This window comes from Leuresthes tenuis, unplaced genomic scaffold (assembly GCF_036924035.1).
Source record: "Leuresthes tenuis unplaced genomic scaffold, fLeuTen1.0.hap1 SCAF_6, whole genome shotgun sequence".
NCBI lineage: Eukaryota > Metazoa > Chordata > Actinopteri > Atheriniformes > Atherinopsidae > Leuresthes > Leuresthes tenuis.
In genome coordinates, this window is record NW_027325360.1 from 16550280 (window position 1) to 16568037 (window position 17758).

Consider the following 17758-nt stretch of genomic DNA (forward strand, 5'->3'; position numbering starts at 1 on the left):
TTGACGCAAAAGCATAAACTAGGCTTGAGGGTTCAAAGGTCATGCACATCCAACAATGGCAGCCAGTCTTCTGCTTTTAAGCACTGCGATATATATAACTTTCTAATTTTATGCGCTGTAGATGTTTTTCTTTTTTTCACAAACCATGACCCTTTAAACCAAATCCTCCCACCCCAACCTGTCCCAAGTTAATTTGCTGGTATTTACCATTTTCCATAACATCGGTGCTTTTTAATTCTATCATTTTTCTTTTCTTTCTTTGCTTCTTTTCCAACATTTCAAAGGGTGCTGCTAGCATCAAACTTCAGATTTCTTTAAATGCTTCATGCTGATCACAGATGACACCTGAGATAATTCATTGTTAGGGTCTGCAGCTCTGAAAACAGAGCGGCGCAATAAACAGTCAACAAAAAGTGCTTTAGAATTGTCTAATGCTATATTTTCCCATTGTTACACAGTGGCTGTCTCATATTAGTACTTATTGTAATGTTATTTGTAATTAGAAAAGGAAATAAAACACAGAAGTGAAAGATATTCAACAAGAGTCCCAATCTGTGGTTCTTGGTAACGTCTCTACTAAGCTGTGATTATACTTGTAAACTGAATCGTACATTAATAGGCGATGGGTCATACTCTCCAGGTCCTGGTGTTCTCTCACTGGAGGTATTGAAAGTTGACATCCTGTCGGTCAAGGACAGGAATGGAGCGTACCCATCTGCAACAGGAAGTAACACACAAAAGTGACACATGCAGGCTGCTGAATGTGAAATTACAGAGAATGTGCTGCAACTGTCCATTGAATGACGACACAGTTGTGTTTTGTAAAAAAGGAACTTTTTGGTTTAAAATCAGCCCCTTTTGGTTTCTTGTTTCTTGGAGAAAGCCCTGCTCTCATTCAGAACTGGATTTGATATTTTCCCATCATGTGTAGGCTTCCAGCACAAAATGTTCAAGTCTTTTGCCTTTTAAAAAGAGCAGAAATTGTCATAGCAAGTCCAGACTTGCCGCCTGTATGTTCAGTTCTTTTTGTCAACATAAGAGTACAGAAGTCACACTAAAGTATGAGATATCCTTGGGCTCACAATGGCAAATAACAACAGTGGCAGACAAAGTTATGAGTTTTCTGTCTGACTGAGACACAATGTTGTCCCTAAAATCACCATGGCAACTTCGACTGCCATCCTGAACTCACAGCTGATGGATATTTGGTAATCAACAGATGCTCTCATTTCCTCTGTCTGCACACACTTTTATAGAGCCAGCTTAAACTTATTAAAAGTTAGCAACAGACCAGGGAGTCCACTCTAGCCTTCCGTTTCCAGCAGAGTGTGGCCTTGTTAGCAGTTTCTACTACCTGATAGTATGTAATTGAATTGGCAAACGTCGTACGAGCCGGGGCCAACGGTAGATGGAGTCCCGCCCTTTGCCTCGAAGGTCACTCTTGGAGCTCGCCCGTACATTTTCAACTCTGCCTGTTAAAAACAGTTGGGTAGCTTCCCTGAACTTAATTGTTCAGAGCAGAGCAGGTCCTCATTTAAACTGAGAATAGATATAATTTGCGGTTTTTATCTAATCTACTCTAAGGCTGACATACACATACCCTGCCCTGCTCCGTTCTCTGTCTACTTTACATACGTCGTTGCTTGGATACCAAATACCATCCAAATCTCTCAGCACAACTGGACTCCTTCAACACGCGAAGTGAGACGAGGAACCGAACCGGAATGTTATTATACCCCCTTTTTTTCCTGTTCTGGCACTTATGCTCTCTGATACTTTTTTCAACTCCTTTAATAATGTCGCCAGATAATGTTTATCAGATTTGCCAAAACGGACATCATTGTACATTCATCTTGTGTATATTTTTATGTTCTGGTCAAGGAGCAAACGTAGTCCAAGTCTACCATCTAGTGGGTGATTTAAACATGTTGGACAGGAATGTGAGGATAATCACTCAATTTGTATTAACTGAAAGTGGCCCAGAGAATTTGCGATTGAACTGCATCATTTTCCCCCTTGGAATTCTTTTAAAACACACGTGCACAAAAAAAGGAAAAACTGCTTTTTTTCTTTCTGCCTATCTATATATTTTTGTAATTTAATTTTATTTTATTGGAGCCAATCATAATACAATGGCTTAAAAAAAATCAAACCAATTAAAAGCTGGGGCCCTTTTCTACAGCCAGTGTAAAACCTTTTGTTTTTAGAGTCCTAATTTAGTTTCAGACCCAGGCATAACGTAGCTGGATCGTGTGGATACCTTTGTGAAAATCTTATTTTTGAGTTGCATGATTTCGGTGACGATTGTGAAGTTCTGCAGACTTACTGACTCGGAGAAAGAAGGAAAGAGAGGTAGTTCCGTCACCAGCAGAGGTCAGCAGTGAGCCATAGACGAGTCTAATTAGCTTCAAATTCACACGAGGGCGAGTAAATTATCTTTAAGGATAATAGGAAATATCCGGAGAGTAGTGATAACTTGCTTTCTAAAAGCAAAATTGGACTTGACTCGAGGGTCTTGATTCCAAATGATCCAATAATAGCAATTGTATATAGCATTTGTAGAATTTTAAAACGTACAGATCGACGCGTTTTTGGCAAATTAATTAGTTTGTAAACGTCAACTGAGACTCGTTATTAAATCTCAACTTATCCTTTATAGAATAAAGAACTCATTTGATGGCGAATAAATAATATAAGAGCACATTTTTCTTGCTATTTCCACCCTCCCTGCCCTCCAAAAGCATTGCAAGCCAAGATAGAACGGAGAATAACTGGTTTCTAAAGCGTCCGTGAATGCACCAGTGGCTAAAGCCACCATCACAGCCTGTTTCTGTCATCTTCCCAGCAAGGTGTTACTTTAGGCAGCTAGCCATCTGTTTCACTTTAAGTTTAATTGTAACATTTTGATACACACTTGCATTTGACATCTCGGGCCTTGAGGTGACATGAAGGGAATCAGGTTTATCGCGATTTTTTTGGTGCTTTCCGCGTCTTTGCTGTGCACAGCTGAGGCGGCCAGGAGCAGAACAAGCAACCAGAACAGCTTCCGACGGGCAGCTAATGGCATCTACCAGACCCTCAGCAGCGTGTTCGGAGAGGACAACATCAGAGGGTTATACAAGGTCAGTGGGGGCACCAGACTGCGGCTGGTTTTGATCAAGCAGTCGCTGACCGGCGGCTTGTTGTCTGTGCATGACGACGAGGAAAGAAGCGGGACAGGGCCTGGTTTACAATATCATGGATGCCATTTTGAAATATTAGCCTTAATCCTTTGGTTTCTCAATCTGTAGAAAATTACAGCCTTTAAGCGTGGTTCAAGATTTGGAGGGGGGGAGAGACAATTTTTGTGGTGTAATTAATTGTTAGTCCTATACGATGCAGTGAGGGGTGCATTTAATGTTCCACAGAAAAAATGTCACAATCCCATCGATTCCATCAATGACAGCTCTCTCATTATGAAGACTGGATCTCTTAGTTCCTTGAAAACTGCTCGTATTAAGGGAATGCTTTGTTCGCTTGTACGCTATCATTGCCCCAAATGCACTTCCTGCATTTTGAATATTTCCTGCATTTGGTCGCCAAATGGAAAAACAAAGTGACATGTGTGAGACTCTTGTGATTTGGCTCATTTTCCACCTCAACTACTGCCAAGAAAATGTAGAAATGCTCATGTTTAAGACTGCAGACTTCGTTTGATCATTAGAACCTTGTGTCCCAGTTGCAGCTACTTCCCTTATGTGCGCATGGTAAGCAGAGATGGAGGAAGTGGTCTGGTCCTTCGATTACAAGCAGTAACGCCATGTTGTCGGGCACTTTTTTTTCTTTTTTTTTTTAAAGTAAAAGCTTTGTGTGTAAAATGTTACCTTTATAGAAGTGTAATCAAGAAAATGTGCAAAGGCACCAAATGATATGACAGTTGTTTACTGTATTACATCATCACTCTGTCATCAATCCAAAAGCAGAATTTTCACCGCTATATTTGGGTCTTTCCTGTTTAGTGTGGCATCCATCGTTCTGTTGGTTTGTAAGAATAAATGAATCCGTAGAAAAATGAATGAACAAGTGAGAGATGTTTGAATTGAATTAGAGTGCAAAGACTGTATTAACAAAATTTCAAGAACTGGCAGCAAATCTTCCCACCTGTGACACTGAAGTTGTGCTGTGTTTGTCTGTGGAAAAACAACAGCTGTTTTCAGCTGTAACTGTGTAGGCCGTTTGAGGGTTTAATCAAAAACAGTGTCATTCCCTCTGTTGGCAGTATTGTGTAGAACGAACGCGTAAAGATGAGACGGACTAACCCCACGTCCTTCCGCTCTTTCTCCTCACAGTTTTTCTCCAAAGCAACAGAGCGCTTCGTCCATGGCGTGGACTCTTTCCTGGACACCATCTGGAAGATCTGGTCGGATCTCCTGGATGTGATGGGCATCGATTGTAAGCCTTTTAAATGCACTTTCATATCTTTTCAAGCATAAATGTCAACGTGTCGGAGAGAGTCGGAAAGCGAAACTTGTCAACGGGAATGTGAAATGCTCTGAAACGACTGTCATTTCGCTGATGAACAATGTTGTCCTCCTCTCGTCCTTCTGTGCAGCCTCAAACCTCAGCCACTACTTTAGCCCCACGTCTCTAACCACCTCCCCGGCGCGCGCCCTGCTCCTGGTCGCAGCTGTACTCTTGGCCTACTGGTTCCTCTCCATGTTCCTGGGGGGTTTCTTTTACCTCCTCCACGCCGTCTTTGGCCGCTTCTTCTGGGTCGCACGTGTCACGCTTTTCGCCCTGTCCTGCCTCTACATCCTGCAGAAGTTTGAGGGCGACCCTGAGCGTGCGGTTCTGCCGCTTTGCTTCATCATGGCCGTGTACTTCATGACGGGGCCCGTGGGAGCGTACTGGCGCCGAGGAGGCGGGGCGGGTTCGCTGGAAGAGAAAATCGACCACCTGGACACTCAGATCAGGCTGCTCAACATCCGGCTGAGCCGTGTCATAGACAGCCTGGAACACACCGGGGACCAGTAGACTCACTGTAGGTTGCAAATAGGATGAGGTTTTGTGGGGTGGGGGGGGGGGGCACACAAACCAGGTGTATTTGTCAACACAACACCGTTTCCTACACACATCTGCAGAAACACAACTACTGCGTATTTACACCCCATCCTTCACGTGGGGAGATACCTAGATTTAAACAGTTTTAAAGGCTATAGTCAATTTTGGTAACCAGATGAGTTTAAAAAAAAAATAATAAAAAAAATCCTCAGAAGCAAGGACAATTGACTGAGAGCTCAAATAAATCAACCAAATATTCGTTCTTCCATCTTCGCCTCAAGGATTTGGAAGGTTTTTCTACATCTAGGAGCAAGTTATCGGTTACCGTGGCCGTCTGGCCTAATTCTACATCTTCGCTACTTTTGAAAAACTTCTTAATTGGTGGAATTTTTTTTTTATTTTTTATTTTTTAAACGTTTGCTGAAGCACCGACAATACCTGTGCTAGATAGATAAGCATATTTGATGTATTTTTGTCCTTGTAAGTAACCAGAGGGTCCAGATTCTGTTTTCGTCCACACAGAGAGAGAAAAAGAAAGCGATGGGGTCTGATACGGGACTGGGACTCAGGCATTATTTCTAATGTGCGAGAGCTTTTAAGATTTTAGATATCTGTCCATAGTGAGACTTATTTATTCCATTTCCATCCAGAATGTGGAAACATGTCTGTCTAGTTTGTTTCATTGACTCACCGTTCCATTGTGACCAGAGTGTAACATCAGGACCTCATTTTCTCGTGTGAGTGCATGAGCAAATGCCTCTTAGAGACTTACTCGAATGTGTGTGTGTGTGCGTGTGTGTGTGTGTGCGCGTGTGTGTGGGGGGCCGAGCTTGTGTAATGGAAAAGCACTATACTAAAAGTTACCATCAGGCTTGGAGGAAATGCAGAAAGCCACCAATATCTCAGGGACTCTCCCAACACAAACACTGAACTGAAATGAGGGGTCAAGTATATTAAAATCATGTCTTGCTCCCTTTTGAGTCTCTTTCCAGCTCAGAGGCGGGTTCAGCTTTTCTCCCCTCTCCCTCAAATGACGCGCGTTCTTACACCGTTGTATTAGCAAAGCTCGATTCGTGCCCGACGTCTGCACCAAGCCCAGCTTTTCATGAAACAGAGTGAATTCTTTGAGAGAAACTGAGCCGTATCCAGTGGCTCGAACCTTCATCTGTAACATGTTCCCATGTGAAGCAGATTTATCCTCAAAAGGATGAAGCCACGTCGCACTGGCAAGAGGGAAGTGTGGGTAGAGTTTGGGATCAGCTTTTCCAACCTGGTGATAGAGTAAGTGAAGGCTTGTGCCTTTGATTCTGTGGGGGGGGGCTTACGTACAGCACCCTGCTACTAACCCTGATTCTGGAAACTGTTGTACATTATTAATCTATTCATGCTAGTCTGTGATCATGAGTCTTACCTGTGATTCAGCCGGAGTTTAGATTGAGGGATTAAGTCATTCAGTGTAAGAAATTGCAGGTGTCGTCACTCTTATTTTTTTATTTGAATGGATTTTTGCTCCTTGTTTGCTCAATACTTCTGCTGTCATGCACTGTTCTGATGGAATTGGCCTTTTTTTTTTTTTCTTTTTTTTTTAAACAGTAATATTGTTGCTCGTTTTTGTGGCATATCTTCGTCTCGACCCCAAAGACTGAGTGCAGGACACAGGTCGGTAAAGTTAAAGTTTCCCTTGTAGATTAAAGGTGACGCACTGCCGTCACACCAGGTACAAACGCGTGGCCGCTGGCTGTTACCCATCATAGCCTCATTATCAGCTCACATCTTTTTCAGGTATCCACTTCAACAGCTACATTGAGTATCTGATCGGAGCTGTTGTCTTGCTTATCGACGCCATCTTGAAATGAAGGCAGCGCTCGCCAAAATTCATCTTCTGTTCATGTTTTTTTTTAGTTTTTTCCCATTTAGAAAAGACAGCCAGTTTGTCTCCCTCAGTAAACCAACCCGGTAGCTCCTGTGTCTGTTGTCATGTGGGATTCTGTTGCATGCTGCCTTTATGCCTTTTACATTACAAAATATCTATGTTGTCGACTGCCTAAGTAGAGAGATTTTACTGTACGGCGTGAAAAAAATTAGCCGGAAACTGATTCTCTTTTGTATCGTATTACTGTATGACGAGTCTTACTTTTCAGTCTGTTTAACATCGGCACTGATTCCTGAACACTGTAGACCAAACTGTCACACCTGACGTCACAGGACTAAGTGATGTGTAAACACTCTTCTCTCATTCCATTATCACTGCAGTGCTCTTTGGCAAGTTTTTAGTTTTTTTGTTTTGTCTTTGCATGAAGGGTGCATTTTAGAATATAGGATAAAAATCAGTGTTTTTCCTTTAAACAGGGGTCCAGCGGCTCCAAGAGAAGAGGGGCTTGGCTTTTGGCTTCTTGTTACATGTCGATTCTAGAAATCGGACTCTAGCCAGGATCGGAGTATTTTTTAAAGATAAGACGTGATCTGTGAAGGGATTCAGCTCTGTAATAGTTGGTTTTTGTCACTTAAATGATTTAGAGGGGTTTGTTTTTTTTTTTTTTTTTTAGATCTTTTATTTTAGACCCTGAAAACTGTTGAAGGAAAAATGAAACGGTAAATAAAGTTACCGCTTAAATGTTGAATGACAACACTGGATCTGTTGCATTAGCTTGAATGCTGTCCTCAGATTACATTTGTTCCTTCTTCTCCAGTGAATGACTTGTAACTGCATCGTTTCATGTACTGTATCCTAATTATTTCTATTGTTCCGAGCCGCCGGCTTTTTGTAAAAAATGGTGCCAACGTTGTTTGTTTTTTGTTTTTTTTTACTTAAAAGGGAAGTATGCGTTCCTCTTTTTGTAGATGCGGATTCATTTTCTTTTTCTTTTCTGAATTATTCTAAATGTTTCTGTACTTGAATGACGTGGAAAGATGTGGAAATTGTTCTGCCTAGAATTGTCTTTGAGTGTCTTCATGAGAACCTGTTTGTGGGGGAAATGGCTCTTGTTGTGTCCAAGTGAAAATGAGGTCCAGAATTGAATAAACACAGCAGTATGGCTGATTGTCCTCCATTTCCTCATCCTTTAATTATCTCAAAAATGTGTCTCATTTTGGTTTGGGTTTTTTTCTGCACAGAGTGGGCTTTATGAGACAGGAACAAACCTGTTAATAGGCAGTTATTTTCCTGCATTTATAATATGTCAGGGTGGCTTTTTTTTTTTGTTTTTTTTGCTAAAAATATTTCTGCTTGTAGGTGGCATTAATATAAACCTTTGGGCGATGACAAAAAAGCCCTTGGTGGTTTTGGGAAAAGATGCAGAAGTTTAACAAACTAATCAGCTGTGGCATTAGTGTTGCTTCTGGCATCCATCTCTGTTAGCTGAAAGCTTCTGATGTTTGCACTTAAAAAAACTTTTTTTAAAAAACTACGATGTGATTTCCATGAGCAAAAACAGTCTTTTACAGCCGCAGCATCGTGCCAAAAGCAGTGAAAGTGTTTGTGTACCGCTTTGAATGGAAGATTCCTTTGACGGCTGTGATCAGACCAAAAAAAAAAAAAGCTCAGCAAACACTAAGAGCAGTAATAAAAGGTTTAATCCTAAGACTTTATAAAATGCATCATCTATTGCTTCGTCCTCAAGCATCAAATGGGATCAAATTAGATTAGTAGGTGACGTTATGATTCCTAATGCTGGCAGTGATCTTTAAATTCCAGAGAAATAATAAATGCGGTTGGTCTCCTCACCACCTTTTGACAAAACTGTGCGTCACAGGTGAACTTCCAGTCACATTTTGTTGCCGTTGTCTGGGATGACATAATTATCAGCACGAAGGTTACACGTAAGAGATGTCATGCCTTGTTCAATATGCAGTTAATGTAACGTGCCTCGACTACGGCGTCTGAATTTTGAAGTTTTAGTTCAAGCCGAGACATAAACAGCCGGCTTTGGGCTTTATTTTGTATTTGCACTTTTTTTTTTTGCTCATGTTTACTTTTTAGTGTTTTATCTTGTAAAAAAAAAAAAAAAAAAAGAGGAAAAAGTGCTTACTTTTGCATTGTCATTTTAAAATTGAAATGCAGTGGCTATCGGCACGAAACAAAAAAAAAAAAAAACCTTAATCTACACAAGAAAAATAGGATCTTCATACAGTCTGGTGTCGTTGATATTCATCTGGCCTAACGCTTGACCAGTTAAAGCTACAATACAGACTAAATTTATCAGCCAGCACAACTCCTATTATCTCATTTCATTGACTTGTTTGACAAATTAAACCCCAAGTCTGACGGTGCCTGGAAAACAAAGTTCATAACAAAAACAGTCACATACTCTTGGCTTCCATGACAAGTACTACCTCACCAAATGGCTTATTTTCCTGCTCCTTGAATGCTTCCAAATTGGTTAAGAGGTTTTTTTTTTTGGAGTTAAAATTATAATTCAGTGCTTGAAATGCATGTAACATTAATTACCAAAACCAAGACCAGTTAGCAGCTGGTGCCCAGGAAGTGTCCTGGGCTCAACATATAACACAGTGAATACTACAAGTTCAAAGATTGTCCCAACAGTCTGTATTCAGCACATCTGGTTAGTTCAAACTAGCTGGGAACTCAAATTTGATCATATCCCCCACCTATCGTCTATTGCTCAAAGAAAATAACCCTGAAAGCAAGGCTGGATCACCAAATAGGCTGCTGCAAAGGGGCCTCAAACCACCAAGTGCTTCAAAAGCTCCACTTTCATTGGGTGTCAGTTGGTTTTTAGAAATCCATCACATCCAACTGTATAAACAATTAAACCACCCAGCTGCAATACCATTGTTGGGTTTGTGGCTACGCATGGTATATACTTTTAAATAAATATGCCTGATATCAGGCGACTACAATAGGGTGACCTACAGGATATTCCTGCTCAGAGGCTTTATCCAACAAGGGGTCCAGGCATGATCGTTTGGGTGTTATTAGTCCCTCATACACACTTCTCCTCCTTTTGTCATTTGTTTTAGTATGGGAGTCTAGAAAAAAGTTTTTAAAAAAACAAAGCATGACAGGACGTTCACAGTTCAGCTGTACGAGTCACAGGAACGTCAGAAAACTGTCAGAAACGTGCCACGACTCGAATGTCTAGGTCTCCTGTTCCACCCGAACCTGCACCAGAACCTTGAGCCTGGTGGGATCCCTGGTCCACTTGGATATGGTGGAGCCCGCTGTTGAAACTGGCACACAGCAAACTGGTCGAATCGGTTGGAGCCAGAGAAATCAGTGGACCGGCGCCATCCAAAGGCAACGTTCCCAGACAGACTGAAACGATTACGGCAGAAGACCAGACGGAGGAATGTTAATTGCTTTAAAAATGACACCAAATACCCCCTGGGTGTGCTTCTTTCATCCACATGTTGGAAATGTTACCTGCTGTATTCTGATCCCAGATTTTAACTGAGCCATCGTGGGAGGACGTTGCCACGCGAGCGGTTCCTCCAGTAGACACGGGCAGAAACATACAGCAGGCTGTGGTCTGAAGATGGCCTCTGTACTCCACCACTTTACAGCCGGGCTGACGCAGGTCCCAGAGCTAACAACACACGGGGGCAACACCGATGTCAAATGTATCAAAACTCGCTGCACAAACAAGTGGACACCACTCAAACATCATGGTATAAATGAGGACCATTGCTGATAGCAATAGCATTACTGATAGCTTCAACCCATTCACAACCTTTACGGCCAAAAACTGCCCCAACGCCTCCCCTGGTCTCACCGTAGCTTCACAACCCTGGCCTCCGAAGCCGTTGCTGCTGGACACCAAGTAGTGGCCGTTTGGAGAAACGTCACAGTGGGTTTGGATGTATTGCTTGGCTGGAAAAGTGTTGGTTACCTGCCATGTACGGCTGTCCCACACCCTGCACACACACAAAAAAAAAAAACGCCATACCGTAGAAGGATGTGTAAGACATAAGAATATACTGTCCTCAGTTACACACTTATGTCACAACTCGGCCCCTCCGTTCGTCCCAAGATTGTCGTCTAGCAGCTCCTACACCACGCCTAAGACAATTCAAACTGTTTTCATGTGTCGTCCCACGATGGTGGAATGACCTACCGAGCACCACCAGAACAGGGGCGTCCCTGTCTATCTTCAAGAAGCTCTTGAAAACCCAGCTCTTCAGAGAGCATCTCCTATCCTAGCACTTACCTTGCACTTCCCTACCCCCTCTATCTCTGCACTTTATCTTTCTGTACTTCTTTCTATGCCTGCACCCTATCTCTACTCTGTCACCTCTGACATAGTCAGACTAGTGGGTTCCTTCTATGTAGTTTATTGTTAGCTTTATATAGCTTGTTAAATCTTCATTTGTAAGTCGCTTTGGATAAAAGCTAAATGCTAAATACATAAACATAAACATAAACACACGTTTTCATCAAATAATGTGCACAACAGAACCCTGTCTGTGCAGTCGAGGCACGAAAAGCATTAATAATGTAACAAGGACGATTCGTGCGTTCGCTACGAGGAAAGGAAAAGTTCAACGCACGCAGCTAATTTATTTGTATGCAAAAGGAGTAAATACGCAAATATTTTTAGAGAAATAACTCCAACATATGGCCACTGTATCACCATCTAGTGATGAGTTACCAGAAAACATTCTATAAGAGTCTTGATTACCTGAAATAACGAGTGTCTCAAGGGCTGAAGGGAAATAAGAGGGCTTGGATCAAAGGTTCAGGGAGCTGTTAGCCAAGCGTTGGCATGAGTAATCACTTCGCTCTTAGATAGCAACAAGTGCAGTGGCTTTCAACTATAGTCATCCTCCTTGGAATTTTTCCTATCTTTTTATGTTACAACCTGTAATCTAAATAGATTTGTTTTGAGGGAAGAAAAAAATAATCAACAAATGAAAATGAAAGAAAGAAAGAAATAAAAGCAGTGCAAACGTTGTCACCCCCTTTGCGTTGAAGCCCCCAAATGAGATCTGCCAACACCTGTCACCATCCCAAGCATGGTGGTGGCAGCATCACACTGTGGGGATGGTTTTCATTGGCAGGTACTGGCAAACTGGTCAGAACTGAGGGAATAATGGATGGTGAATATCTGAGGAAAACCTGTTCCAGTCTTCAAGAGAGAGAGGTTCCCCTTCAACCAAAAGGTGACTCTACAAAGTATTGACTTTAGGGGGGGGGTCTGAATACATATACACACACACACACCACTTTTCTTCTTCGTTTTAAATATTCAAATGTTTGTTTTCATTTCACCAATTTGGACTATTTCTTCGAGATAATTCATATGAAATCCCCCCCCCAAAAATCCATTTACGTTACAGGCTGTAACACAAAAACCAGGAAAAACGCTTTTTTACACTGTAGCTGCTGTCCAATCAGACTGTCACTATGCTGACTCAGTCATTTATTCATTAAACTACAATTATCACATTCATGATGACATCACATCTATGTTCAATCTCCTTCTTGTGCCACCTGTAAAAAGCATAGGGCACAGCCATTTCATTTTAATGATTAGACACAAACCCAAAGCTTAATACTGTGTCTTGTCTGGTATTTTAATTAGCTATAAGAGCACGTAAATCATGCTGGCTTTATTTGGATGACAACAGTAAAGTGCTTGCGTAGGTTAAAGTTTGATTCGCAGTCTTTGTATAGTCAGAATGTTCTATTAAGTGTACACAGATGACTCAACTTGACTCACCTTTGACTGATTAACAACCAGAAAAATAGGAAAGCCTGACTACTCCTTCCCTGGTTCTAACTGTACTGTATTATCAGTCTCACAGTCCCATAACACTTGCAATAGTTACTACTTTTGTGATGAAGTTGAAATTATTGAGCATATTCCACAGCGATAAGGTATTATTTCATATTAAATCTTGAAAAGGGGCGTATCAACGTATGCATTACACGAAAAAGTGTGCTAGAAAGTCTTTGTGTACCTGATGGTTTTATCCTCAGAGGTCTGGACCACAGAGCAGCTGGCTGGAACCCAGCATACATGAGTCACCTAGACAGACACGCAGACAGTGAAAGAGAGGAAACCTCAATTAAAAAAAACACCAAGCAGGGTATGGACACAAGGCCTTGGGTTGTTTTTTTCTAACAACATGCTAAAAGACATGTCTAGTATGATGTTAAGCGCACAAAAAATACAACTCTTACCAAGTTTCTGGAGATGTTGTGTCTCTGCTCACATTTTGCAGATTCTATATCCCACAGGCACATCCAGTTGTCACGAGAGCCAGTACACAGCTTTCTCCCATCTACATTAAAAACAGTACCAAACAACTCAATAATCCGAAATGAATGCAGTTTACAGGATCAGATTGATAACTGAGAGCGTACTAGGTACTGCCAAATGTGTTGCTCATTAAAACTGACATAACAAACATTAGATGCGTGTTCAACAGGCGCCAACCTGGATGGGTCAGATACGGAGAGTAATTTCGTGTGAGTTGTAACACTTGTAAGATGACAATAAAGTAATCTTAGTCTTAAAGGAGAACTCCGTTTTTTTTTAAAAACCTAGACCTTATTTCTGGCATGAAATACGTTTAGCTACTCACCGAGACCAGTTTGGTGAAAGTCGGCGTCCTTCGGAAGCTATTTAGATAACTCGCGATCGGCGTATATCCATATCACGGAGTTAATGGGGCAGGGACGATGCAGCCTCTAAATAAGGCATTATCTGTCTTTATTTCACCAATACTTTAAGAAGAATGAATGAACGAACGTGTACTATAGCTCTGTTAGCTCATAGGTGCTGTTATGTGGCTACTTGCGGCTATGGGAGAGCTAAAGGAGGGATTTCTACACAGGCACTCTACTGGGACCACTTCATTCACACGCCCCCCTGGAGCACAGTTTATTTACTCCTTTCTCTGTGACAGTCGGCTAACTTCACGCAGAGTTTGCTACTGCTAGTTTTGTGCAATATGGCAGGATATTTATCAGACTTTGAAGTGAACGACGACTTTGAGTAAGATGGACATTCTTACTGGAGTGAATGAGCTGTGCTGCAGCCATGCGTGTCGATGAAGTGGTCCCAGTAGAGGTGTGTGTAGAATTCCCTCAGAAACTGGGATATTTAACTCTGCAGAGGGAGGCGATGGCTGTGTTGTTGTAAAATAACTATAGTACACGGAACTGAGATGAAGTGCAACTCCAAATGAACGTATTGGTAATAAATTGCTTCATATCGGGTTAAATATGATGCTACCTGCACAGATATAGAACAGGAAACACTTGGTCCAACTCGATATGTATTGTTCACTCTGCTAGAAATCCCAAACTGCCAACTTTATCTTGACATGAACAGATAAAATTGTAATATTTCCTAATGTCAGGGAGACCCTTTGTGTGAGTGTCCTTGTGTATGTACCAGGGCTGATAGCTAGTCCATTGACAACCAACTCATGCCCACAAAATTCCTGAATAGGTTCATCTCCCTGGTTTAGGTCCCACATCAGAACGGTCTTGTCCCGCGAGGCACTAAAAATCCACGTACTACCTGGATAGCAAAGCACCTGGTGGATAGATGGAGTCAGAGTTTAGAGGAGATAAGACCAGAGGATGTGTATATATGAGCTTTGAACAGCTCCACACCTTAATCAGTTTGTGCACACACACACACACACACACAAAATATTGACGTTACCTTGGTAACCTCTCTGTTGTGACCCTGGAAGGACTGACACATCCGGCCTTGTTTCCAATCATACACCACAACAGCCTACAGGGGTGGACACACACACAGACACACACACACACACAAACACAAGCACATGTGACGCAGTGATTCAATTCGCCACAATTCAATCAAACTTTATTGATCCCTGCAGGGGAAATGATGCAGCTGCAGTATAAATTATCATGAAGAATATGGAATTGTTTCGGATAAATAACAAAGCAAAACTGAATGAAAATCAGCTGACAAACATTTAGAAAAACATATAGAGTGTAGCAACAAGAGATGTGTTAGAAATCTTCAGCGATCGCCATCGAGGGGGTTGGGGTTTTGTTTTTGTAGCTTGGCAACAGCGTAGGCTGATGAGCATAAAATACAGCGTCGGAAGGTAACGCAGGTGAACTCTCTCAGTAGACAACGTGGACAGGAACTCACAGCCAACAGTTCAAAAACCGGGGTGCAGAGACACGCCTCCTCAAAAACACGTCCAATAACACTCCATCTGTTAACAAGCACTGTAAGCACTGCCTCCTTTACTGTTACCTCTCTGTCTGCCCATACAAAGCTGAGTAGAGACAGACTGCAATAATATTAATAACAATATTGCCTTCCTGATATTTCTCATCAGGGCTACAAGCTTGTTCATTCTATCTGCCTGTGGTCTCACACTACCGATGACGATCAAGGGAAGAAAGCCCCCCCTGTGCATCCAAGTCATCTCTTTGATTTGGGGTCTCATTCGAAGGCATTACTTGGGCTTTGGAAAGCTCAGTCAGCTGTGCAAACAACTTTACCAATGCCATGATTATGCAGCATAACGCATGTAACAAAAAAAAGAAAAGTGCCAGAGTTATGTGCAGAAATCTTTCCAACGGCATAACATCCAAACCAGCGTAGAAAAATATCTAAAAAAAATAATAATAATAATCTGTTTTCACAAAAAAAAAAAAAAAGCTCAGCAGAAAATCTCAAGAGGACACAAAGAAAGACATCATACGTCCAGAGCCGCTGCTGCAGCAGGCTGCCACTATAACATGATACTTTATTAAGGATGTTATTAATCAAATGGTTCATCCTACCGCGAGTCTTACTTGCATTTAGCGTTTTACTCTGCGAGCTCTAATCATTTCCAAACCATTGCAAGTTCAGTTTTTGACTGATAAAGTTGCTGAGGAGGATAGATAAAAAATATGGGCCAATCAATAAAGAATAACGTGATTTAATTGAATGAAATTAACTCATAATGATCTAATGAAAGCCTTTGTTCATTTACCTGGTCACTCCCGCCAGAAACACACAGATCCGGGCTGAGATTGGTCACAGCGTTAATGGATCCATTATGGGCGGGTTCATACTGCAGAACCTGACTGTCAAAGGTGCCATCAGCCTTCTCCCCCTGAGATGGTCTGTACAAAACATCAATGAGAAGGCAAAAGACGTGCCCCAAACACATTCAAAATATGCTCATTGATATCATACAGATACAGATATCATGCAGATTAAAAAGAAAAAAGATATTCCAATGACCATTGTCATTTGATTTATTTTTGTACCAAATAAGTTATTTTAGCTTTGATTATATAGTATAATCCCCAGATAAGTTCATCCACAGGCATCATTTGTAAACCTTGAGATGAATTCATCAGATTAAAACAGTCCACGACAAATTACTTTGTTACCTAATTTTTTCAGGTAACTTCTGCTTAAACTTTCTAACCCAAAGTCATAAAGTCTGCCTTTATCATCTTTCTCCATCTTATGATTGTACTTAACAACGGTTCTACGACTCCGTTTCCAAAAAAAAAAAAAAAGGGCAGAAGCTGTATGCAGTGCAAATTTTGTTGCAAGGTTTTTCTCCCCTAATGTATATGGTCATTCTGAACTCCACGCTTGTAAGCTGAGATATGGACATGTTTCTGTGGGGAACTGTAATGCTCAATCGTATCGTTTCAGAACTGAGGATGTCCATCTGTTGTAATTTTGGAAATTAAACATTCTCCCCATTTTCTTGCTCAAACTGCAGAGAGGCCAAATAAGAAAGCACCTCAACTTTTTAGCTCAAGGGGGCACCCATGCTTGTTGGAAACAGAGCTGAAGCAGTGACATGGCAGAGATGAGGACAGAGTATTTCAGTTCAGCAAATCTCACCTGTAGAGTGTAGACCTCTTACGAAACTTGCTCTGTAGTTTGCCCATGTCTGCCTAGGAGCCTACTGACACACAGAGAGAGACACACACACCATCAAAATCGGAGTTTTAATAAATTCTATAGAAACTAAATAAATCTGTAGAGCACTGGATGCTCACAATATCACCGCAACCATATACCCGAAGTTAGATTAAACCACTACCACACAAAATACCACTTTCTCTCACATGAACAGCTAAGCTCCACCCTTGTTACACTAGCGAACTCCTCCAACAAGCGACAGGAAGGGGAGACCTCAAATCCTATTAGCGCCGCATCATTACCGTCACAGGGAATTAGTCACTCAAAAACACCTGCTATGAACGGTGCGGGCAGTCGTTACACAACAACTCCCGCGCGACTTTAACGGTAGTGGCTGAATGAGTCCCGGTGCTCGCGCTACTTCAGAGGACGGGAGAAAGATGCCTTACCTGTCCCTGGGAGGTGTGCTCGCTGGGTGATGCCGAGGCCAGTTCGTTAGCTCGCTATCATGCTAACTAATCTTTATCTGTCATGCTAAGAAAGACCAGTGCACTAGAATGTGGCTGCACACACGTTAAAAGTTGGCGGAGTCGTTGTTGAAACGACAGCAAGGCGTTTCCTGCAGACTTCCATGACAGTTTGATCACACAACTGCGTGGGAAAGCGCACAGAAGTATATTTCTGAAACTACAGAAGACCCATCACTTTCTCCGTAGCGACCGCGGGGCGACGCTTCTCGTATCCAGGCGAGGCAGTGTCACGTGACGTCGGACAGGAAGCTATCGGAAGCTCCTTGTTTTACAAAATAAAACCTCGATTTACTATTTGCCACAATTGGGCTTATTCGTGTTTAGATATTTTCTAAACATTAAACGCCAGCT

At 41.8% G+C, this 17758-nt stretch overlaps 2 protein-coding genes across 2 annotated transcripts; one reads left to right on the forward strand and one right to left on the reverse strand.

The window, feature by feature from the left end:
• The first annotated feature begins 2797 nt into the window (after window positions 1-2797).
• bri3bp (bri3 binding protein) lies at window positions 2798-8085 on the forward strand. The gene is made up of 3 exons (XM_072387838.1): window positions 2798-3122; window positions 4329-4431; window positions 4592-8085. The coding sequence occupies exons 1-3, from the start codon at window positions 2946-2948 to the stop codon at window positions 5011-5013; spliced, it is 702 nt and encodes a 233-aa protein (XP_072243939.1). The 5' UTR covers window positions 2798-2945; the 3' UTR covers window positions 5014-8085.
• A 998-nt stretch (window positions 8086-9083) lies between these two features.
• wdr31 (WD repeat domain 31) lies at window positions 9084-16930 on the reverse strand. Its single transcript, XM_072386966.1, has 9 exons — window positions 16857-16930; window positions 15982-16114; window positions 14679-14753; window positions 14403-14547; window positions 13184-13284; window positions 12961-13028; window positions 10773-10914; window positions 10424-10586; window positions 9084-10315 (listed from the first exon to the last, which is right to left on the reverse strand). Exons 1-9 carry the CDS (start codon window positions 16901-16903, stop codon window positions 10113-10115), a joined length of 1077 nt encoding a protein of 358 aa, XP_072243067.1. The 5' UTR covers window positions 16904-16930; the 3' UTR covers window positions 9084-10112.
• Window positions 16931-17758: the final 828 nt, after the last annotated feature.

Excerpts from the sequence above, each read along its gene's own strand:
- bri3bp (XM_072387838.1), top strand. The coding sequence starts at position 2,946 with ATGAAGGGAATCAGGTTTATCGCGATTTTTTTGGTGCTTTCCGCGTCT. Across the intron at positions 3,123-4,328 it reads ACATCAGAGGGTTATACAAG|TTTTTCTCCAAAGCAACAGA; the intron begins GTCAGTGGGGGC and ends TTCTCCTCACAG. Across the intron at positions 4,432-4,591 it reads GGATGTGATGGGCATCGATT|CCTCAAACCTCAGCCACTAC; the intron begins GTAAGCCTTTTA and ends CCTTCTGTGCAG.
- wdr31 (XM_072386966.1), bottom strand. The coding sequence starts at position 16,903 with ATGGGCAAACTACAGAGCAAGTTTCGTAAGAGGTCTACACTCTACAG. Across the intron at positions 16,115-16,856 it reads AAGAGGTCTACACTCTACAG|ACCATCTCAGGGGGAGAAGG; the intron begins GTGAGATTTGCT and ends TGTTTTGTACAG. Across the intron at positions 14,754-15,981 it reads TTTCTGGCGGGAGTGACCAG|GCTGTTGTGGTGTATGATTG; the intron begins GTAAATGAACAA and ends CCACCCCTGTAG.